Raw genomic sequence first — 24,678 nt, 5'->3', positions numbered from 1 at the left:
ATCCAACCAATCACTATGAAGTCAAAAGTGTAAAAAGGCCTTCCAACTTTCTTTGGCAAATTATATAAATGCACTTTCTCTTAAGTCAAAATATGCAATTATTTGCATTCAATTCCAACTAATAACCAATTTTCAAAAAATAATTGAAAAGAAAAGGTTAGAGTAATCTATCCCTATATTACACCAATCCATGCATATAACCAACTCAATGTAACCATGAGATAAGGTTAAATTAAATCTATATGATCTCTAATTGTCAACGTTGTCAAATAATACTATTGTAATCAAATTCCAAAAGGCACCACCAAAAACCTCTCTATATTACAATAATATTCTTACACACATACAATTAATCTTATAAAAACTATTCATTTCTTCCTCTATTTATCTCCTCAAAATTCAAAACTCTCTCTCTCTCTCGATGAATGTTTGAATATAAGCCCTAGCATGTGCTTCTTTCAATGTTCTCTTTGCATTATTAGTAGAGAACAAGCATTGTAGATTTAAGTATGGGCCTCTACTCTTTTTCTATCACTTTTTATTTAATTCCCTTTCCGTTTTTGCTTCAATTCTTGCAGGCGATTCTTGTTGCTGTTTTGTCTCTTTTAATTATTCATTAATCCCATTTCTTCAGTTGATATTTAATGCTGAGCAATTGATCACACAGGAGTAGGTGATGATGCAAAGAGGAACAATGCTAGTATAAGACAGGATGTTGTGTTAGAACACTTCCATACCAAATCTTTGCATCTCTCTCTAAAAAAAACCTTCACTTACTTTTCCCCAATCATGACTTCATCAAACAAACACTGGCCTAGCATGTTCAAATCCAAGCCCACTCATGACATGATCAACTCTTCCCTAACTCAATCAAACAAAGGTAGTACTACTACTAATTTACTACATACAATCTATATATAATTTTTATATGTTTCCAAAATCAATTAATTATGTCAATTTTAATTTTTGTTAGGGCATGGATGTGATGAGAGGACCCCCGAGCCAAAAGCTCGGTGGAACCCTCGGCCGGAGCAAATCCGGATCCTGGAAACAATCTTCAACTCGGGGATGGTGAACCCTCCCCGAGATGAGATACGCAGAATTAGGGCTCGGCTGCAGGAATACGGCCAAGTCGGAGACGCCAACGTCTTCTACTGGTTCCAAAACCGGAAATCGAGAAGCAAACACAAGCAGCGCCGCCTCCAAACCTCCTCCGCTCCATCTCCGTCGTCTTCCTCCTCTGACAAGTCATCCGGTGAGAAATCCATCTCCGTCTCTGTGACTGACTTGATCAACTCGCCAACTGCTTCGGTGAACCAACCGATCCTCGCGGAGCCCTTCCATTTTCCGGCCGGTCAAGGGGTTTGCTTCCCTGCGGCGGAGCAGAATTCGAGCTTCCTCCTAAATGAGCTGATGATGATGAGCAAGCACACCCAAACCATGCCACCAAACCCTTCTACGTCTTTCTTCGTCCCTTCTCCTAGTAATGATCATCTTCTTCAAGGTTTTTATTCCAAAAATCTCATCTTTTTTCTAGGGTTTTCTTTGTTTGATATAATTCAAAATTAGTGAGAGATGTCCATTCATTCCACTTGATCTCCGAGAGATGAGAAACTCATGTCATTCATGGAAGTGACTAATATGGTTTCCATTTATATATATCTAATTACACTCTTTTTGGCATGTGTTAGAATGTTGGATACTGTGTTGATGGACAATAATGTCCTATATAGAAAGGGGCAAGGATATATTTGTCTATGTTTGCATGAATTGACTTGTTTATGCTTTGTTCTAATCTAAAAAAGAATGGAATTAATTAGTGTTAATTTGCTCTCTCTAGTCTTAGGGTTAAGTCATTATTATCGTTATTGCTATTATCTCTTTATGAAGGATTCTTTAGTGCATATTTTGGTTGCCTTTGTGTGTGCTCACTTGTTTTTTTTCCTATACTGGGTTTTGCACGTAAAATCTTGGTGTTATTTGTATAAGGTGCAGGTGTGGAGGAACGTGGGCCCACAAAATCGACGGTGTTCATTAACGATGTGTGCTTCGAGGTTGCAGTTGAGCCATTCAATGTGCGGGCGGTGTTTGGAGATGATGCGGTGCTCTTCCACTCCTCCGGCCAGCCTGTTCTGACCGACGGCTGGGGGGTGACGCTCCACCCCCTTCATCACGGCGGCGTCTACTATCTCCTCCGCCCCTTCATGAAAATATGGTAGCTCCATTTTTCATATTTTTCACTCAATTAAACTAACACAGACATAGGGTCTTTTTATATATGGAAAAGAAAACTATAAGTCATGTGATTTATTTGTGGTATGTGACAGATTTGGGAGTGACTGAGGAAGGCTGTGGCAGAAGAATTTCTAGTTTTGTTATGTTTTACTTATCATTTTCTTCATAATGTAAGATGGATCTTCAATGTTGGGAACAATCTCCACATGATTTTAGGAACGAAACTACAGTTACTAAGTTGTTCTATTTGTTTCTATTCATCACTAAGTATTATTGTGTACTGTCTTTTCAAATCAAAATATCTGAAAATGGGACAGTTGCTTGGTCAAGAATGTCTTGACTCTCTTGATCATATCATGTGTTAGATATAAATACTCACTCTATAAATGTGTGTGTGGTTCGTATTTGGTTTAATTTGAATGGGACAATTCTATGTTCTTTTTACTGTTTGATAATTGTTAAATGTACAACCTGATGGAACTATTCATTTCAATAGTGAATTTATTGTTTTAACATGCAATGTGTTGTCACACAAAATTTAGTTTTTCTTGCTGTCAACAGTCTTTTTACCTTCTCCACTAATCAATTATGAATTATTCTTCCCCCCTCCCCCTCGAATTAATAATGATTGATTATTGGTTAATTGGCTTAATGGATGGTACTGTCATTTCTTATTAACAGAACTAGCTAGCTAGGGGGAGCATACATATCTATATTGTGTAAAATTCAAGTAAACTTTACTAGGGTTTTCTACCATATGAAAGAAGAGTGTTTAAATTTGTAGGATAGGGGTTGAGTGGTGCAGAATGATTACGTGCAATGTTGTCATGGCAACGGTGTATTTGCACACACAGATACGAGTCGAATACATTTCTGTGATTGATTGATGAGTTTGATGCATCAATGAGAGCTGAAAATTTCCTTTTTCTTGGTCAGTAGAAGTGTTGGGGTTTTTAATCAAGTGCGACTATGATAGGCTAGTTTTCGTCACTCGGATTTGATCACTTTTCGTACTTATTAGTTGAGTATTTGCATGAGAAGATGCTATTTTGGCAGGGAATGGATCATTAAGTTCGGAAGCTACTTAATGAAGGCACAAAGAGGAAAACATGCAAGAAAGAGGGCAAAATGTGAAAAAATGGAAGAAAGTGTAGGAAGAAGGCAAAGAAGACTCAAACTGCCCAAGCTGTTGGACTGGTCAGTTTGAACCTGACGGGAAAATGACTAAAGCCACTTCCACACAATTATGAAGGATGTATCCCACTTGCTACACACGCTCATTTCTTCCCTTGGAAAGTAAAAAAGAAAGGAAATATCTTTTATTGGATATATGTATTAAAAATACTTAACTTTCCAAGGACAAGAACCACTACCCACTTTATCACTTTCTTTAGTTTAGTTTTCTTTCTCTCTCTAGGAACTTTTCTCTCTTCCTTAAGAAGAGAGATTTCAAGCTCAAGGCTGCCAAGATCTTTGTTCACCATGGGTTGAAGTAGTAGTAATTTAGTTGTAGTGTTTATTTTCTCTAGTAGCTTGTTCTTAACTTTTGGAGTTCTTTTGCATCAATCTCACTCTTAGTTATTGTTGTTGTTCTTGTTTTAAAAGTTCATTTCAAGTAGTAATTTCTTTAAGTGTTTGTGTTTAATGTGCTTTAAGTTTAGCTCTTGTTTGAATTTCGGTTTTAGCTTGTTGTTTAGTTTTAGTGTTGGTTATGCTCTTGTTTAGTTAAAACTTCTTTCAAGCTTTTAAAATCAGTTTCTCAAGCATTTTCTTTTCACCATGTTTAAGTGTTCTTGAAGCTTCTTTCATCATGTTTAAGTGCTTTAGTTTTCAGCTTTTCATTTGGTGTTTTCAATGCATGTTTAGGTAGTTTAATTGATGATTTGGTGTTTCTCTTGCTTGGTTAGTTGTGTAGCAGCCATTTAGTCTTTTATTTACTCTTATTTTCGTGCCTTTAGTGTAGGATTAGTAGTTAAAATCAGCTTTTAGAAGTCAAGTGAAAGAACCATTAGTTGTAGGCTTTTATCCAATGGTTTTACACTTTTGGGTAATAGGAGTTAGGAGACAAGATGTACACCTTTTCCATCACTTAGCTTTCACTTTAGAAAGCCTTTTAGCTTAGTTTATCACTGCACTCAACCACCATTTAAATCTAATTTAGTTTAGCTTGCTTTAGACAACATTTTGCATGTCACTATCTTAGTTTCTAGATTTCTTTAGTAGTTAACACTTAGTTTATTTTCCTTAGCCTTTTAACTTAGTTTCTTTTGCTTTCTAATCTTAGGAATGTTCATGCATGTAGCTGCTCTGTTTTTATTTCCGAATGGTCTTATTTTCGCTAAGTGTTGTAATTTTCTAGCTACTGCTTTTATTTTCTCTGCCAAACTGCCCAGTTTATCAACTTGCCCAGTCCGCGTTCCAGTTTAAATGCTTTCTTTTACTTGCATATTATTTTCACTTTTAGTTCCCAATCTTTGCTTAAGTTTTATTTACATTTCGTAGTTTAGTTCCCACCCCCAATTTAGAGCGTGGCGGCATCGCCAAAACCTTTCTAAGTGTGGAAATACATAATGGATGCTACCGTTCCTCGTGGGTTCGACACCCTAACTTACCATATGCTAATTAATAGTATTTTGGAAAGTGGGAACTTATAAATCTTGTTGAATAGGAAGGGACACGTGCCTACGACACGCGTGCAAAATCCCATCCTTTCAAATGGCGCCGTTGCCGGGGAACGGTGTTGTTGTCTCGTTATGTATTCCTACATTTATTGTATATAGTTTTTGACTTGTTTTTTTTTTGTTGTTTTCTTTTTTTCTCTTTATTTTATTTTTTGTTTATGAGCAGGTCCTCTTCTCCAAGGCTGCTGTTCGATATTGAAATCGAGAAAAGGCGAAGAGGTTGCACAAGGACTCACGTTTGACAAAACAAGCTGAAGCTAGGCTTTCTGGCCTGGGCAGTCCATGTACATGCCCAGTTCACCAGACTGTCCAGTTTGAAGAGTCAGAAGGTTCGGAGTGAACCGAAGAGGAAACCAATTCAAGCGGCAATGACAAGAGCGGTGCGCCATTAAAGGGAAATCATGGATCATTTCACAGATCCTTACGATCATGGATGGGATGATTACTCCTATTTTGAATGGACCAACCCGAACCAACAATATCAAGATCCACCACCACAAGTACACCACCAAGCTTTCCAAGGGTCAGACGAAAATCATGTTTGTTGGCCTCCCGATCAAGAAGAATTCCCTCCGTGTTTCCAGCCACAAGAATTCGGCCAATATCAATCAAATCATTCGTCAATGCCGCCCATGTGCTTAGAAGATATGATGGAGGATCTAATCACTTCCCAACAACTCATGCAAAACAATTTGCAAACCAATTACAACGTGGTGCATGAGATGCATGACGAACAATATGAGCAAATGATTAGTCTTGATCATCTTGCACGCCAAATGACACAATTGGTGACTTGCATCAATGATATGCGTGGGAATGATGGAGGAATTCCGGCTCAAGTACAACTACCAAGAGAGGAGAATCTTGATCAGATTACCCTTAGGTCCGGGAAAGAGTGGAAAACTTCATTCGACAACAACTCAAACAACAGACCGAGGGAATCATTGGAACAGGGTCCCGGACTGCCCAGTGCAACACACTGCCCAAGTCAGGTGATTGCTTGGTTTGAAGATGAAGAGGATAGCGATGAGGAGATTGAAGAGAAAATCATCATTCAATCCGATGGGCCTATACCCATACCTTTGAGACCAGAAGAGGCTATCACGAAGTGGTGCAACAAAATGGAGCATGCAAAATCTGCCAGTAACCTGCCCAATCCAGACGAACTGCCCAGTCAGTGCAACCTGCCCAGTCTTAGGGCAGAAGAGGAATTGGTGTCGTCGGAAGCTCGGCCTCCAAAATTGGAATTGAAGTCGCTGCCTACTAACCTCAAGCATGTCTGCTTTGGGGAAAATGACACTCTCCCCGTTAGCATTAATAGTGATATGGAAAATGGCCAAGGTGAAAAGTTGATCAAAGAGTTGAAAGGTCCCGACTTTCTTGATGCCGAGTTTTTGCAAGATATGTATCCATTGCCCTCCATTGAAGAAAACGTTGAGCTCAAAGAATTTAGTGAATGCAAGTTATTCAACACTCAAGGGCTTAGTGATGAGGAGATAGAGGCTGAAATAATGACTTGGTGCAAGAAGAGGAATCACACAAACCCACCTGAGAGATGTAAATTGTCTGATCCTAAGGAACTGCCCAGTCAGAATAAACTGCCCAGTCCAAGAGTGGAAGAAGAGTTGCGATCATTGGAGATTCATCCACCTAAATTGGAGCCGATTGCATTTCCTTCCAAACTCAAATCTTTGGAAAAAAATGACACCATTTCCATGATCATCAATAGTATCTTACACAAGAGTCAAGAAAAAGAGCCGATCAAGGTTTTGAAGAGGCATAAGGAGGTGACCGGTTGGACTTCGACCGACGACATCATGTGTATAAGCCCCGATGTTTGTGTGGTTTACATGAGTTCAGAGAAGGGTTCTAAACTCTATAGGGACCCTAAAAGGAAGTTGAATGCGTCTACTTGGAAGGATTGGAAAGCAAGATTTGATGATGTTTTTTTTGGAAGAACACATGTATCCTGCCCAGTTTGTTGAACAGGGCAGTCTGGATGCCAAAGTGGATAAAGTAGCTGAATCTGAAGGAGCCGCCAACCCAGCACATGAGGCTGGGATCGAAACCCAAGGAGGCAGCTGCACCAGCTCCGCCACCATCTGCCGCAACATCCCGTACCCCCCGCAAATGGCGGGGGAGGTGATTTCTATCCAACCCTCTCTTTTATTTGTTGTGTATATATGTTATGTGTGTGATGTATGTGTTTACTTAAAGTTTTTTGGTGTTGGCCTTGTCGGCCTTGTTTTGCATGTTTTGTGGCCTTGCCGGCCTTTGTAATTGTATTTCGTGTTGTTAGTAATCTCTCTCTAAACACTTGGTCTACTTGCTCTCGAGCAAGCAATGCCCAAGTGTGAGAAGGCGGGATTCTTGTGTGTTGTTCTTGGCTTTCTAAGTTTTATGTGATGTGTTTCCTTTTCCAACATTTTAACCAAACTTGCTTGAGGGAAAGCGAGGTCTAAGTGTGAGGAGGGGGTTTGTTTTGTTGTTCGGTCGTGTTGGTGTTGTGTCGTTTTTGTAAAGAGTTGTGTTTTATCTTTTTTTCAAGCCTTGATGCATGATTTGGTAATGATCCCCCTATTGAATCGTAGCAAAAAAAATCATGACTTGCTTTGTTTTGAAAAATCTACTCAAGAACTTGTGGTTTTGATTGAATGAAGTTGAGTACGATGGAAATGTGAAGCACTATCACTTGCATAAAAACCCATAAATGGTAAGGTTCAAGCCTCAAAGTAGAACACTTTCTACTTGTTTTCGAGCGTGGAATGACATTGCATTGCATGATAGTTGATATCGCTTGGTCACTATGGCATAGATAGAGGGCACTAGGAAAAGCCAATTTGAGCCTTATTCTTTGTGATTACATCAACCAAAAATAGCTATCCCTAGTTGCCACTTTGAAACCTTGAGCCTACATTTCTTTTCAAGTTAGAAAATGGTTTCCCTCTTGTGCAAAATAAATGTGTTTAGTTGCTCCTACACGATCACCACCTTTTAGGAAAGAGATAGCAATTATGGACATCAAAAAAAAAAAAATCTGCCTCCCTCTATCCAAAAAAAGAAGAAAACAGTCCCTCCACCCAAAAAAGAAGAAAACTCATGCAAAAGAAGAAGGAAAAAAACAGAAAAGAGAAGGAAAAAAAAGGGGAAGGAAGAAAAACAAAGAGAAAATGGCAAGACAAAAGTGGGGAGGTAGATCGAAAAAGAAAAGAAAGAGAAGAAGAAAAAAAGAAAAAAAAAAGAAAAAAAAAATGAAGTGCATCTCTAGTGTTGGTTTGATCGTGGGTGATTATGTTTGTAGTTTCTAAGTATCCCTTTGGAGAATAAGCACAAGTTTTTTGTTGTATTACACTCACTAGCTTAGGACCCCTAGGATCTAACCGACAATATTTAAATGGTCCCAAGCCCCATTACATCCCGTGCAAGACCCCCTTGAGCTACATGTGATAAAGTGATATCTCCTTGATTGCATCTTCGTCATTATTATTGAGAGAATTGTCCTTACATTTTGAGAGGGTCAGGGAGTGAATCTTTTGCTTGTGATATGTGCTTAACTATCTTGATGAGACCGACGGTTGGAACCACATTGTTCGATGAAGAAAATTATGTTTCAAAAATTGTGTTGTAGAAATCTGTTTTGAGCTTGGCTCTTGGGGGTATCATTACGCTTTTCATACAACTTGCTTGGTTTGTCTTTCGTGTGTTTCTTGATTAGTTGTGTGTTTTTTACTTGTAAATGTGTTTGTGTCTTGTGTTTGTTTAATTTAGTGTGTGTGTGTAGAAAGTAGAGTGTAGTGACTTAAACTAGCAATTGAGTGAAAAGTCCAACCACATACTTGGGACAAGTATGATCCAAGTGTGAGGAGGTTTGATAGGCTAGTTTTCATCACTCGGATTTGATCACTTTTCGTACTTATTAGTTGAGTATTTGCATGAGAAGATGCTATTTTGGCAGGGAATGGATCATTAAGTTCGGAAGCTACTTAATGAAGGCACAAAGAGGAAAACATGCAAGAAAGAGGGCAAAATGTGAAAAAATGGAAGAAAGTGTAGGAAGAAGGCAAAGAAGACTCAAACTGCCCAAGCTGTTGGACTGGCCAGTTTGAACCTGACGGGAAAATGACTAAAGCCACTTCCACACAATTATGAAGGATGTATCCCACTTGCTACACACGCTCATTTCTTCCCTTGGAAAGTAAAAAAGAAAGGAAATATCTTTTATTGGATATATGTATTAAAAATACTTAACTTTCCAAGGACAAGAACCACTACCCACTTTATCACTTTCTTTAGTTTAGTTTTCTTTCTCTCTCTAGGAACTTTTCTCTCTTCCTTAAGAAGAGAGATTTCAAGCTCAAGGCTGCCAAGATCTTTGTTCACCATGGGTTGAAGTAGTAGTAATTTAGTTGTAGTGTTTATTTTCTCTAGTAGCTTGTTCTTAACTTTTGGAGTTCTTTTGCATCAATCTCACTCTTAGTTATTGTTGTTGTTCTTGTTTTAAAAGTTCATTTCAAGTAGTAATTTCTTTAAGTGTTTGTGTTTAATGTGCTTTAAGTTTAGCTCTTGTTTGAATTTCGGTTTTAGCTTGTTGTTTAGTTTTAGTGTTGGTTATGCTCTTGTTTAGTTAAAACTTCTTTCAAGCTTTTAAAATCAGTTTCTCAAGCATTTTCTTTTCACCATGTTTAAGTGTTCTTGAAGCTTCTTTCATCATGTTTAAGTGCTTTAGTTTTCAGCTTTTCATTTGGTGTTTTCAATGCATGTTTAGGTAGTTTAATTGATGATTTGGTGTTTCTCTTGCTTGGTTAGTTGTGTAGCAGCCATTTAGTCTTTTATTTACTCTTATTTTCGTGCCTTTAGTGTAGGATTAGTAGTTAAAATCAGCTTTTAGAAGTCAAGTGAAAGAACCATTAGTTGTAGGCTTTTATCCAATGGTTTTACACTTTTGGGTAATAGGAGTTAGGAGACAAGATGTACACCTTTTCCATCACTTAGCTTTCACTTTAGAAAGCCTTTTAGCTTAGTTTATCACTGCACTCAACCACCATTTAAATCTAATTTAGTTTAGCTTGCTTTAGACAACATTTTGCATGTCACTATCTTAGTTTCTAGATTTCTTTAGTAGTTAACACTTAGTTTATTTTCCTTAGCCTTTTAACTTAGTTTCTTTTGCTTTCTAATCTTAGGAATGTTCATGCATGTAGCTGCTCTGTTTTTATTTCCGAATGGTCTTATTTTCGCTAAGTGTTGTAATTTTCTAGCTACTGCTTTTATTTTCTCTGCCAAACTGCCCAGTTTATCAACTTGCCCAGTCCGCGTTCCAGTTTAAATGCTTTCTTTTACTTGCATATTATTTTCACTTTTAGTTCCCAATCTTTGCTTAAGTTTTATTTATATTTCGTAGTTTAGTTCCCACCCCCAATTTAGAGCGTGGCGGCATCGCCAAAACCTTTCTAAGTGTGGAAATACATAATGGATGCTACCGTTCCTCGTGGGTTCGACACCCTAACTTACCATATGCTAATTAATAGTATTTTGGAAAGTGGGAACTTATAAATCTTGTTGAATAGGAAGGGACACGTGCCTACGACACGCGTGCAAAATCCCGTCCTTTCAGACTACAATTAATAAAAGTACGTATTGAATAGTCGGTACATTATAGTGAAGTTTGGATTCAAGAATTTGTGAAGTCGATTTCATACAAGTAATTTGTTACAAAAATTTAAAACCCCTATGATTAAGAGTGTATTCACACAAATATAATAGTCAATACACTAATTTTGTACTTTACCTTAATAATGCTAGTATAATTCGAAAAATTGATATGACATAGACAAGTGTACGAGAGAAGAAGTGGGATGTCTGTGTGGACAGCTATGGGTTGGAATATGGATAATTTAAGGTGTGACATATGGTTTCGATTTTCCCAATGTGAGTAAATGGGGACAATTCTGAAAGCTACTTTCTCAGAGATTTTGAATCTACATATGAGTATTGACTTGTGTTTACGGATTTGATTAAAGGAACAACTCCCCTCACCCTGCCATTGCAAGAATTTGTTTCTAATGATTTATTGTCTTTTTCATTCAACTCTTCATGCATCAAATCTTACGTAGAACATTGATTGTTAAATTTTACTGGAGTTCGGTGATCTAATTCATGCATCCAATCTTATCTGGTATGTAACGAGAAAATCAATCATGCCCTAGTAGGATTCCGACTCAAAACTCTAATAAGGTTCAAATCTTCGTAAATGTTAACGTTTTAGTTGGATCACCCATGCCCATCTCTTGTGACTGCACATTCAGCCTAAGCGTAATCGTTAATATCTTAACATGATCACTTATATATGTCATGTCACCTCCAATGGCACATTCGGCTTAAGTATGATATCTGCTCAGATATCATGTCAAATTTTATTGGGACTATGTACGATCCCATTCATTGAGTGGTACATATTCAGGAGATCTAGATCCTTAATACTAATTCCCTAAGTATTTAAATTTATTTATTTTTTATATCACTTTGTTCAACATGGAATAATATATACTCCCACGTTCCACTCAAGATATCCAAATTCTTAAATGGCACAGGATTTTAGTGAGATTTATTTTCAAATATAGAAAGTGAACATCAAGACAAACTAAAAAAAAAGCTGGAGATCTTGAGTGGGACGGAGGAGTAAATGTATATAACAACATCAATTACACAAATATCTTAGTTTAATTTTAATATTAATATATACAAAAAACTATACTAGTTTTTTATAAACAAAGAATTTATAGGTTATAATCTTAGGATGTATATATGTTTTAACTTCGACTTCTTTTTCAAAAAACAAATTAATGACATTATTATCAAAGGGCTCATAGTTCAATTCAACATCTGAACTTTAATAGCACATTAAGATCATAAGTCTTTATCAGCTCGGGCCGTAGCTTATGCCCAATTCATCCGCCCAAGTCTATCTAGTATTTTAGTTCTCCTCTACTTAAAGCCCAGATTCCGAAATCCATTTTACCGTGTGGAGGTGAAACTTTTTCCCCCAAAAGTCTTCTCTACATTATTCTGTCTCTTACTTTACTCTTTCTCCACTTTAAATATTTATTATGATTTTCTCAAAACGAAGAGTACAAAATAGAAGTGATTCAGCTATGAAGGAATAGAGGTATTACTATATAGAAGAGGTTGAACACCATTCAATGGGGTTTTTACTTTTTATTACAGAAACAAAGGATTTTTATTCAGGCGCTGGTAAAAGAAGTTTCAGCAGGAAAGTGATGAACAGCAAATGCATCTCTGGATCAAACTTAACCTTTTCCTCAAATTACAGATATACACAGAAAAAGGAAGCAAACCTTACATTCTGTCTATGGGAAAGTGGAACTATCTTACTTAAGAGATGTTAAGTTATCAGCATCATCAAAACACCTAGTTTCTTGTTCTCAAGGTTGAACAAGAACATGGATCATACACTCTCCTGGTGCCTTCGTTCCGCAAGATCAAACAAGCTGAAAACCATGATATAAACCACCCGCACAGGTACATTTTCAATATGCAATTCCTCAGCTGAACAACCACAACCATTTACAGTATGAGTCAATAGCAGCAGTTTAAGCAATTGAAAAAACAGCCTAATCATTATACACAGCATAATAGACATTGTTACAGACTTGTATCCATTACAAAAATGCAAGAACAAAGTGGAACAACCATAACCATAAACATCTACAGTAGCCGTTTAACAACAATTCCTCAGCTGAACAACCTGTTAAGAACCCTCTTAACCTTACGTCGAAACCCCTGTCTCACGATTGTACAACGACCGTGCCGGCGTCCTAATTCTAGGATCGGCGGCGATCAAACGATAGGCTGGCGCGGAATTCCTCCGTCGGCAGCAAGTAGGTTTGATGTAGTATTGCACAAGTAAAGTGGGCAAGTTATTTCTTCATTCATAAGTTTCGAAAAATATGAAGATGCCCTATTTATAATATTCTAGACCCTAGGGTTGGTTCGACCTAATCCTATACATCGGGAAAGAACCAACAAAGAAAACCCGACGGAGCTTATAAAACGCTCGACCCAATAAGAAATTAAATAACAAAAGAGAAATACTTAAACAAAATATAATAAAACGTAAAATAATAAAACACTATTCTATTCTCCTCCAAGTCGTCCGCCGAGCTGCTGCCGAGCTGCTGCCGCTACTTGCCGAGCTGCTGCCGAGCTGCTGCCGCTACTTGGTGACGAAGTCGTGGTAGCGCTCCGGCTGCCTGATCTCCTTCCTCGGCCTCAACTTCCTCACTGTGTCAACGTTCACGGCTTGCCTCTCCGGCACTCCGACGTCGACCTCTCCTTCCCTTGTTTCGTCCTCACTCCCCGGCACAGCCGAGGATGTTGTTGTCGTATCCCCCGCCCTCTGTGGGTCAGTGGCGCTCGTAACAACTCCCCCGGTCTTAGAGACTTCCTTGTCCTCAAGGGAGAGGGTAGGAAACCGCTGACGTATCTCCGCCAATGGCTCCCACGAGGGCGAATCGGACCCGTCGGACCACCGCACTAAGACATGCTCCATTGCCGCTCCTTTGTGCCATAATATCTTCGAGTCTAGAATGGCCACGGGCTGGACTACGGGTCTATTCCCCACGAACAACTCCGGCAGAGTGGTGACCGGATCGTCCTTTACGAAGGCGCGCAAAAGGCTGACGTGGAATACATCATGAACCCGACTCCCCTCTGGCAACCGCAATTTATATGCCACTGGACCGATCCTCTGAACTATTTCGAAAGGGCCATAGAAACGCCTAGCTAGCTTTGCCGAAATGGGCCTCGCTACAGAATGTTGCCTATACGGCTGTAATTTCAGCCACACAAAATCCCCAACATCGAATTCCACATGACGGCGATGCCGGTTCGCCGTCGCCGTCATCCGTTGCTGCGCCCTGGACAGATTGTCGCGTAGTTGGACGAGCAGTTCCCCCCTCTCCTTGATGAGTTCCGCAACGCTAGGGGGCGTTTTGGCTGATGGGACCGAGGCTACCAACAACGGAGGCTCCCGACCATACAGCGCTCTAAAGGGGGAAGTGCCTAAGCCCGCATGGTGGAAGCAATTTAATGCCAATTCGGCCCACGGCAAAAAATTCGACCAAGTCGATGGCTTGTCTGCTGTGAAGGCTCGTAAGTACTGCTCTAGCCCCTTGTTGCGTATCTCAGTTTGGCCGTCGGATTGCGGATGATATGCCGTCGTGAAGTTCAGTTTGGTCCCACTTAAACGAAGTATTTCCTCCCATACCGCGTTGAGGAACACAGAGTCCCTGTCCGACACCAAAGTCTTAGGAAACCCGTGATGACGGACCACTGTATTAACGAAAAGGTGGGCCACCCGCAAGGCGTCGAAACGAGTCGGCAGCGCCGCGAAGTGGGCATACTTCGAGAGTCTATCGATCACCACCATAATAGTGGTGTACCCGCGGGACTGAGGTAGGCCCGTGATAAAGTCCATAGATACGTCGTCCCAGACCTGCGTCGGTACCGGCAAGGGCTGCAGAAGGCCCGCCGGTTTCTGCGTCGAATACTTGGTGGCTTGGCATATTGCACACGCGTCAACGAAGGTCCGTACGTCCTTCCTCATCTTAGGCCAATAAAACCCTGCTGCTAACAAGCGAAACGTTCGCTCGTGGCCCGGATGGCCCGCCATTGGAGTATTATGATGTTCCTCCAACAATAATCTCTTCACGTTGGACAACTGACTCACCATTATCCGCCTATTGAAGTAAACTAGGCCGTCCGCCAGGCTAAACTGAGGGGGTGCGTCCCCTGATCGTATACGGGCCGCGAGCTCCACCAGGTCCGACCGCGACTCTGTCTCCTGGCGCAAGGTGTCCAGCAGGCTCGGGATCGGGTGCGCCACAGCCGTAAGACAGGTGGCGTCGGCCCCTTGTGCTGCCTGGTCGATCTCTGGAGCTGGCTCCGTCTCCCCCGGCAAGGCCGTGTCCTCCCTTCTCGACAGAGCATCCGCAGCCCGATTCAATGCTCCCTTCTTATACTCAATGCGGAAGGTGAAACCCATCAACTTCCGGACATAAAGCTGCTGGTCTGGGGTTTGAACAACCTGCTGCAGCAACTCCTTCAAACTCTTTTGGTCGCTACGGATGACAAATTCCCGGCCCAACAGGTACTGACGCCATTTCTGGACTGCCTCAACGATGGCGTATAGCTCCTTGTGGTAAGTTGAGGCGACCCTACGGCGCGGACCGAGCTTGCGACTAAAGTAGGCAATGGGATGGCCCTCCTGAATCAATACCGCTCCTATCCCGGTGTCCGAAGCATCCGTTTCCACATAGAATGTTTTGTTGAAATCTGGTAGGCGCAGCACTGGGGTCGACGACATAGCTAATTTCAATGCCTCAAACGCGGTGGTCGCGGCCGGGGTCCAGACAAACGACTCCTTTTTTAGTAGGTCCGTTAACGGGCCCGCGATGACTGCGTAGTGGGCGACAAATCGTCTGTAATAGCCTGTCAGGCCCAAAAACCCGCGAAGTTGCTTAACATTTCGCGGTACGGGCCACGCCGTCATTGCTTCTATTTTGCGGGGATCTGCCTTCAACGTGCCATCTGCAATTAAGTGGCCCAAATACTCAACACTGGTGCAGCAAAATGAACATTTGGAAAGCTTTACATAAAATTGGTTGGCGCCCAGGAGCGATAGTACCTCTGATAAATGCTCGCAGTGTGCCTCCAACGTCGGGCTGTACACCAAGATGTCATCGAAAAAAACGATGACGTGCCGGCGCAGGAGGGGCTGGAAAATAGTGTTCATCGCTGCTTGAAAGGTGGATGGGGCGTTGGTCAGGCCAAAAGGCATCACCAAAAATTCGAAATGCCCGTCATGTGTGCGGAAAGCCGTCTTAAAAATATCTGATTCGTGCATCCTGATTTGATGGTACCCGGAGCGCAAGTCGAGTTTTGTGAAAAACTTCGCCCTACCCAATTCATCGAACAGCTCATCCGCCGTGGGGATGGGGAAGTGATCCGGCACCGTTGCTAAATTCAAGGCACGATAGTCGATGCAGAAACGAAAAGTCCCGTCCTTTTTTCGAATCAGTAGGACCGGGGATGAGAAAGGACTTTGACTTCGTTGAATTATGCCCTGCAACAACATCTCCTTAACCTGTCGTTCAATCTCGGTTTTCTGAAAGTATGGGTAGCGGTATGGCCTGACATTGACCGGTTTCGAGCCCGGGAGTAAATGAATCCTGTGATCGAACGCCCGCGGTGGGGGGATTCTGCATGGCACATCAAACACCCCTTTGTGAGCCCCGAGGATCCGTTGGCATGCCTCCGGCAGGTCTGCCGGGAAGTCCAGCTCAGCGGCTGCGCCAGGCGCTGCCTCTTCGTCCGCTGGCAGTGCGACGATCTCATAAAACTCGTGAGATGTCGAGGACGACGCCAGTAAGGAGAGCGAGTGCAGCGAAATGGCCTGAGGGCCCGGCCGCCTTCCCTGTATCGTCACCGGATGGCCATCCCTCCGAAACTCCAACGTTTTCCCCACGAAATCTGCCGAGATCCGGCCTAAAGACTCCAGCCAGTCCATGCCGAGTATCACATCCCATCCGTGCACATCGAGGATGTGCAAATCTGGCAAAAACTCTGTTCCTTGTATCGAAAGTTTAGTCCGCCTCGAAATGTGGGAGCATATGATCGATGCCCCATTCCCGACGTACACCCGGAAGGGTCGAATGCGGTATAACTGCAACCGTAATGTCTCCGCGAACCGGGAATGGAGGAAATTGTGTGTACTGCCTGTATCAATCAAAATTCGCACCTTGGTGACCCCTATTTCCCCTACCACCTGAAAAGGTACCGAGCGATTTCCTCCCGTAAGCGAGTGGAGGTGAGAAATATCCTCCGTAATCAACTCCTCGTCGGGAGATAGAACATCCGGGGTCTGGCCCGATTCCTCCCACTCGGGATCCCCCACATAACATAACAACCTCGTTGTACACACGTGGCCCGGCGTGTATTTCTCGGGGCAATGCCAGCAAAGGCCCTTCCGCGAGCGTTCCGATTTCTCGGCATTGGACACTCGAATCGGCGTTACGCGAGGGCGTTCCAGCTCTGGGGCTGGCTGGTTCGGCTTCGCTCCGTGGGCAGGGCCGCTCGGCGGCGGAGCAGGAAAGTTCTGCTGGCGGCTGTCCTTCGGGGGCCACTGTCGCTTTTGCGACGACGCCGAAGCTTGCTGGTACCGATGGTCTTGGTTGGCCGCTAGCCGTAAGGCCAATGCTATAGCTTCGGCCAATGTCTGCGGCTGTTGCAGCTCCACCTTCTCCTGAATAGGCATTTTAAGGCCTTCGATGAATACCGGGATTAATATGTAGTCCGGTACACCTTCAACCCGATTTAGATACTTCTCGAACGTGTCATGATACTCCGCCACAGACCCCGTCTGAACCAATTTGGCTAGAGGACCGATATAATTTCTGAAGCTCTGCGGATCAAATCTGTGTCGCACATCCTCCAGAAACTCAGGCCACGTGACGTATTGGTTGTTATTTCGGTAATTAAATATCCATTCTGCGGCCGGGGAATCAAAGAGCATTACCGCATAGTGTAAACGGTCTTCCTCCGGCATCATAATATGATCAAAGTAGTACTCCACCCGTGAAATCCAGTTCGTCGTGTCTGACCCGTCGAAGTGGGGGGCCCGCATTTTGACCCCGTGATGCGCGTCCGACCCATATGAGTATTGGGCCCTATCCCTTACGGTTGGCGGGTCCCAGCACGATGCGAGGCGGCGGTGATCACGCCCTCCCCGCTGCCTTGCCGCTGGCGGGTCCCAACTCGAAAGGCGGCGAGGCTGATACGGCACCATTCTGGTATCGTACCCACCATCCGGCTGCCAGTGACCCCTTCTCCAAGGCTCGTCGCGGCCCCCAAAGCCACCGCGGCGGCCGCCTCTCGCGCCTCTCATGTCGCGGCGCCCTAGGAAACGTTGGCGAGGGTTCGCGGCCCGTTGTACCCCGTCGAAGTCCCTATATTCCGCATACTCGCGATCCTCCGAATCCCAACCATCATCCGCGGGATCCACATCCCGGTTGTGCGGCAACTCCAAGTTATCCACCCGTACCTCCAACTGATCAAAACGGGCCATAATCCGATCAAAACCCTTGGTGATCGGGTCGACCCCACTCGTCTCCGGCCATGGGCGCCCCGAGACCGACGGTTCACCCCTGGTCGGCTGCTGGGATTGCCCCCCTACATCGCGGTGGTTCCCTAGCGGAGGGCGACGTGCCGATCCGAGAACCAATTCTTGCGCGTTCCCCCCAGTCAACACCGGCGGAGATCGCTGTAATTCCTCTACCGTATTCATAAGTTCAACAATGAAAGCACCAGTTTGTTAAGAACCCTCTTAACCTTACGTCGAAACCCCTGTCTCACGATTGTACAACGACCGTGCCGGCGTCCTAATTCTAGGATCGGCGGCGATCAAACGATAGGCTGGCGCGGAATTCCTCCGTCGGCAGCAAGTAGGTTTGATGTAGTATTGCACAAGTAAAGTGGGCAAGTTATTTCTTCATTCATAAGTTTCGAAAAATATGAAGATGCCCTATTTATAATATTCTAGACCCTAGGGTTGGTTCGACCTAATCCTATACATCGGGAAAGAACCAACAAAGAAAACCCGACGGAGCTTATAAAACGCTCGACCCAATAAGAAATTAAATAACAAAAGAGAAATACTTAAACAAAATATAATAAAACGTAAAATAATAAAACACTATTCTATTCTCCTCCAAGTCGTCCGCCGAGCTGCTGCCGAGCTGCTGCCGCTACTTGCCGAGCTGCTGCCGAGCTGCTGCCGCTACTTGGTGACGAAGTCGTGGTAGCGCTCCGGCTGCCTGATCTCCTTCCTCGGCCTCAACTTCCTCATTGTGTCAACGTTCACGGCTTGCCTCTCCGGCACTCCGACGTCGACCTCTCCTTCCCTTGTTTCGTCCTCACTCCCCGGCACAGCCGAGGATGTTGTTGTCGTATCCCCCGCCCTCTGTGGGTCAGTGGCGCTCGTAACACAACCATAACCATTTACAATATGAGTCATTAGTAGCAGTATAAGCTATTGAAAAATAGCCAAATCATTATACACACTGCATAGTGGACATTGTTATAGACTTGTATCCGTTACGAAATGCAAGAACAAAGTGGAACAACCATAGGAATTTACAGTATGAGTCAATAAAAACAGTTTAACAACAATTCCTCAGCTGAACAACCATATGCATTTACAGTATGAGTCAATAGCAGCAGTTTAAGCAATTGATAAACAGCCAAATCATTATACACACAGCATAACAGACATTTTTATAGACTTGTATCCATTGAGAAATACAAGAACAAGTTGGAACAGGAAGCCAGAGAGAGAAGTCCTTCTGAAGCAACGTTTTACATATGCAATCGGCAAAGATAGAAATCCTAAATTCGAGGAATTACAGGCAATCAATTGGTCAATCAAATTTCGAGGAAAGAAACAAAAAAAAGTTAGAATTGAAGATTAGTAGATTACCTATTATAGTCAATCAGCGAGGTTGCTTCAAGGGTTCATCTTTATTGGCGGCGGCGGGTGGGGAAGAGTTAGTGTGATCGGATTGTAAGGAAGGGAGTGGATTGGAGCCTTTGAGAGCATCCACAACCGTGCTCTTGCCAGCGGCACGGTTGTGGGCCCGGGCGGTACTATTCATGCCTGCTCTCTGGCAAGAGCACAACACCCACAACTGTGCTCTTCCGCAAGGACGAGCACAATTAATATAAAATTCAATTACACAAAAACATTTCCATAATATTAAAATTCATTTAAAACCCACAATAAATATTACAAATGACAAATAAAATTAAACATTGCATAATTAAAATCGTAAGCGGCACGATGTTGTTCGTAGTATTCTTGTTCTTCGCGTTCCGCTTCCGCCATAATATAGGTGAAATCCATTTGAGATTTTGAGTGGGGGATGAATGTGTTGATAGTTTGTATGAGAATTATGAATGAGAGATGAATGAGAGATGATTTGATGTGATAAATGGATGATGAATGTGTGTATTTATAGATGATTTTGGGGAAAAAAAAATCAAAAAAAAATCAAAAAAATTCAGAAAAAACGGGAAAAAAACGGCCATATTTTTGGGATTTGGAAAATATTTTTTTTTTATTTTTTAGCATTATTTATAATTAAATACCGATTTTTAAAAAAAAAATAAAAAAAAGTTTAAACACAACGGCTATGCCGTTGACGAATGGGAGCGCGCCACGTGTGCGTCCGCTGGCACGGACGTGCTCGATACATTGAGCAGCGCCGTGCCAGCGGCGCGGCTGCAGCGGCGGCGGTCCTGCGCCTTGCCAACGGCGCGGACGGCGGTGGCGTCTTTCGCCACCGCTGCGGATGCTCTGATGATCCAACCTAGGGCGAAAAAAGAGGCGCCGGCGAGTATAGCGGTTCCCCAGGCCTGAGAGTACCACCTGCTGTACTGTCTAATTGCGAAGCGCCATTGGTCTTTGAGGGTGGCGGCGTCCGGGATACCCGTCTCCCGGGGATTGGGATAGCTCCCTCCGCCGCCATTGTTGCTGATTTTAGGCGGCGGGATTGAGGGTTTCTGATTGCGGTGAATTTGGGAATCGCTCTCGCTCATGTTTTCCTCTGCTTTACCGGAGTGTGGCTACTAACTATAATAATCACAAACACTTTGTAGCGAAATATAGCAATATTGATTTCTATTTAAGGGCACCCGCAACGCTGTGCAGTTGCGGTTCCTATGCCGTTCCGGCGGAACGGTTCCGCGGCGGCACGCGTTGCAGGCTTCGTTCCGTCGCCATTCCGTGCCCATGCCGTTCCTATGCCGTGCCGCGTTCCGTTCCGGAGGAACGCGGAACGAAACGTTCCGCCACGCGCCGAGGCGACGTGGCGGCCTCCCATTCGACGCGTGAAGCCCACTCGCTGCCCCGCGAGTGGGCTTCGTCCAGGTGACGCAATAATTCAATTTTTTTTAAAAAAAATTTGAATTTAATAAAAAAAAAAAACATGATTGTCCAAGACGAAGGACCCGAGGCGGGAAATTGGTTCGACGACGAATCCCCCGGAAGCTCAACCGCAAGTAGTCCGCCTCGAAGTGGAGCGCATCCGTCTATACAAGAACGGTTATCTCGTGCAAGAACACGCGACTCTAGTGCCCACACCCAACTCCAACAGGATCTAATTGAGCACATTTGGGTAAATTTTGGCGGATGAAATTATTAAAATTGTGTACTTTTATTTTTTTAGGATTTTAATTGTGTGCTTTTTATTTTTTTAGGATTTTAATTGTGTGCTTTTTATTTTTCTAAAAGTTTAAATTTTTTTTAATGTTGTGTGTTTTTTAATAAAGTGTGTTTGTTTTTTAATAAAGTGTGTTTATTTAAATTGAATTGGGCTGGAAATAAAAAAAATGAAATTGAATGAATAGTAATTTAAGGAACGGTTAAGGAACGGTTAAGGAACGGAGAGTTGCAGGTTCCGTTCCTTAGTTAAGGAATGGAGTAAAAAAGTACAGCGGGGCCCTCAAATAGTGGTTTAAGGAACGGTATAGGAACAGCGTTGTGGATGGCCTAAAGAAACAAATAGTAATATTGTATAAAATTAGTTTTTTTTTATTTTCTAAAATATAATTTTCTTTTATTTCATCTTATTAAATTAAGATAGCCTCTACAACGCATATCCAATGTTCAGTTAAAAAGGTTATAGTATAATTTAACTTTCCTAAGTATTTTCAATAGGGTAAACCAAAATCGGTATTTGAGCATGGGAGGGACGAAGCTATATAAATTTACTCTTGGCTTATGAATTTTAAGGATATATCATGTGATCTCTGGTTAATTTAATGATGAAAAACTAGAGTCTGGGAAAACTTGTTATAATACTATGATTTAGTACCCAAAACTCATGAAACGAAGACTTGTTCTAACAAGATTTAGAAAGTAATAGTTGTAATAAGTCATAAACAAATGAACTGAAATTGTCACTAGAGAATATTACTATAAATAAAGAGTAGCACCAAGATTTAGAGTGTACTTTGCAGATGATGTGAGTGAATTTAACAAAAGAGAAACAGCAGAATACATACTGCTTCAATCAAAGTTGATAACTGTTTTCATATACTACCAAACTAGTACTTGAATCATATCATTTACGAATTACGAATGCAGCAGCAAAATTATTTGCGTCCTTCAACCTTCTTTTGTTCTTTGGCTGCACAAACAAACCGTTAGTAGCTACAGGTAAAACTATGACGAAAGCACACGAAAATCGGAATAATGAGTTACCAGCTTTCTCCTCTTCACGTTTTTTAGCAGCATCTGCTCTTTGCTGTCGTATAAGAGCCAAACGTTCTGTATATTCGGGAAAGAAGAAGATATCAACTTGAGAAAAAATTCAAAATCAACACCAAATTAATTCAGCCCGGCTCAACTAAGCTTGAATTACTTTGACGATTTTCACATGGAAACATAGATTTTAAAATTTAGGTTATATGCAGCCGATAAGAAATCAAGTTAAGAGTTTAGTGGAGCTCGAACTTGCCCCATCTATAAGAAGGTGTAACAGCAAGCAATGAATAAAACATATTCTTGATGAGAAGTAAACATTACCCAAATCCTTCTTTGCTTGATCGGTCTTCCCTTGTTCTTGCAGCTTCATATATCTTTCGTGAGCTTTCTGTTTCTCAATCTCCTCCCTAAAACAATAGAGAAAGAACAAATCTTAATTCGTGTAAAGAGAATCACAATTCCAACCCATCAATAAGAGCTGAATTAGGAGTGGTAGGGAGGCCACAAAGGAATAATAGTGTGATATACTTTTAAATGCCCAATCATCAAATTTTTAACCCCATGGGTAGCTCAAAGTGGCTCTCGAGCAACATAACTTCTAATTGTATAAATACCTGCGCACACTCCATATATATAATACACATACACATAATACTCAAACAAAATGCCAAAATGGGGATGGAACTGGTTGGAATAAGATTTAGAAGTCATCTGTAAGAAATGGAATTCAAGAAAGTAACAGCAGTAAGCACACACTAACCTTTCACGCCTTGAAAGCTCTGTTGTTTTCTCCAACTGAGCAAGCACAAAGCAAAACCAGTTTCAAGGGTTGATGGGGAAGTAATAATACCCGAAGAGAAAAAAATAATAAGAGAAACAGATTTCATAAGTACATCCCAGAAAATAGCTTTCCCGGGTAACTTACATCAGCATCGCGTGCTTTCATGTTCTTTGGCTTCACCATGTTGGGATTCTCAATCTGAATGACCCCCTCGGCACCTTTCACTTTCTGTTAGAAGCATTTAACAGAGACGGGGTGAGCATGCTTATTTGTCAACTCATTCATTGAAATCAATAGGGCTACATAAATAAATGGCTTTGCAGGAAAGGAGAGGCATAATTATACTCACTTCAGGTTCACTATCAGATTCCTCTTCCGACTCTACATCAGACGTCTCATCCTCCACAATATCAGCTACTTCCTGGTAGCGAGGAAACACTTATTATACAATGAGAAAATATTGAAACCCTTACTAAAATACCAATTGTATAACAAAGTAGGAACTAGACTCCAAGTTGCAACATAGTGGCCACCAATAATTCAAAATCTAAGCTGGAATATATTAAACAGAAAAATCTACGAATATCGGTTTAACTCATAAGGATGCATGATCTAATTCACAGCAATCCAATTATACGACAACTATATGTTCACAAAAATTCCCAAATTAAGGAGTATATTAAAACCAATTAGAGCCACCGTATCAGCTTTTTTACAACATTATGCACACATATTAATCGGAAACATTACAAATCATTCAACCGATGCTATTATAATATCCATTCCCTTCTCTACAGACATGCTTCCTGTGCACATAAATTTCATAATACAACTCCAAATCTACAAGATTGCACATTTACAGAAGTGAAGCTCAGATACTAACAAACTTGTGAAAACTACCTTTCTGAAAGTGCGAGGACGAGCAGAGCTACCAGCAACTGCACAATTGAAGAGAGTCAGAACAAAGGAGTGGTGAAATTTTCATAGATCGGCAAAACGTGGAAACACAGAAAATTCCGAAACAGAAATCATATTAAATTTCTACAGGAATTCACAGACAAAATAGCAAACGAAACACGGATCAAAATCAAGTTTTTTCCCTCAAGGAATATACGAACACCGCTAGTCAAAATCAAATCGTATATGCGTCGCGCTAGAAAGCTTACTCATCTCTTCGGGGGTGGAAAACTGGCGGCGGCCAGTCGGCTTGCCCTTGAACTTCCCTCTACCCATGTTTCCGTATCTTTCTCTCTGCAGCCGTCTTCTGCTTATAATAATCGGAGATGGAATCAGACTCGATCAATTTGATTTTTGAGGGACTGCTTGTCTGAATCGGATTCTGGCCCTTTTTCATAAACCCTAATTGAGTATGTATATTCTTAAATTAATTAAATCACCAATAATTGCTAAAATATTCGATGTATAATAGTATATAATTCGAATTAAATGTATAATATCCCTATTATATGATTAATAGCAATTTAAAAAACGAAATTTAGTAAATTATGATATGTCTCGTAATTTTAAAAATTACTAGTAGAAAAATTATAAATTTACTATGTTCTCAATTTTCCAATGACAAAAAAATAGGTGAAATTATATTTGATATGACGGTTAATAAATTGTACGCGTCACTGTCA

General features: G+C 41.8%; 3 protein-coding genes across 6 annotated transcripts; 1 reads left to right on the top strand and 2 right to left on the bottom strand.

Annotated features, from left to right (window-relative positions):
• The first annotated feature begins 728 nt into the window (after nucleotides 1-728).
• On the top strand, nucleotides 729-2,502 carry LOC121773994 (WUSCHEL-related homeobox 9-like). Of its 4 annotated transcripts, XM_042170910.1 has the most exons (4): nucleotides 729-880; nucleotides 974-1,504; nucleotides 1,990-2,215; nucleotides 2,328-2,502. In XM_042170910.1, coding segments are annotated over exons 1-4 (849 nt in total). In that variant the 5' UTR covers nucleotides 729-789; the 3' UTR covers nucleotides 2,329-2,502. The 4 variants fall into 4 exon arrangements, with proteins under 4 accessions (XP_042026844.1, XP_042026846.1, XP_042026845.1 ...); XM_042170912.1 differs by lacking the exon at nucleotides 2,328-2,502 and having other exon boundaries at nucleotides 974-1,483; nucleotides 1,990-2,308; XM_042170911.1 differs by lacking the exon at nucleotides 2,328-2,502 and having other exon boundaries at nucleotides 1,996-2,308.
• A 10,647-nt stretch (nucleotides 2,503-13,149) lies between these two features.
• Nucleotides 13,150-18,279, bottom strand: LOC121775357. The gene has a single exon (XM_042172434.1). The coding sequence runs from the start codon at nucleotides 18,277-18,279 to the stop codon at nucleotides 13,150-13,152; it is 5,130 nt and encodes a 1,709-aa protein (XP_042028368.1).
• A 3,658-nt stretch (nucleotides 18,280-21,937) lies between these two features.
• Nucleotides 21,938-24,407, bottom strand: LOC121775228 (28 kDa heat- and acid-stable phosphoprotein-like). Its single transcript, XM_042172266.1, has 8 exons — nucleotides 24,205-24,407; nucleotides 23,939-23,976; nucleotides 23,388-23,459; nucleotides 23,183-23,266; nucleotides 23,018-23,052; nucleotides 22,579-22,664; nucleotides 22,255-22,320; nucleotides 21,938-22,180 (listed from the first exon to the last, which is right to left on the bottom strand). The coding sequence occupies exons 1-8, from the start codon at nucleotides 24,269-24,271 to the stop codon at nucleotides 22,146-22,148; spliced, it is 483 nt and encodes a 160-aa protein (XP_042028200.1). The 5' UTR covers nucleotides 24,272-24,407; the 3' UTR covers nucleotides 21,938-22,145.
• Nucleotides 24,408-24,678: the final 271 nt, after the last annotated feature.

Source organism: Salvia splendens, chromosome 17 (genome assembly GCF_004379255.2).
Source record: "Salvia splendens isolate huo1 chromosome 17, SspV2, whole genome shotgun sequence".
In the NCBI taxonomy this organism is placed as follows: domain Eukaryota; kingdom Viridiplantae; phylum Streptophyta; class Magnoliopsida; order Lamiales; family Lamiaceae; genus Salvia; species Salvia splendens.
The sequence above is the reverse complement of the archived record's forward strand: the minus strand, read 5'-3'. Positions and strand labels throughout refer to the sequence as shown.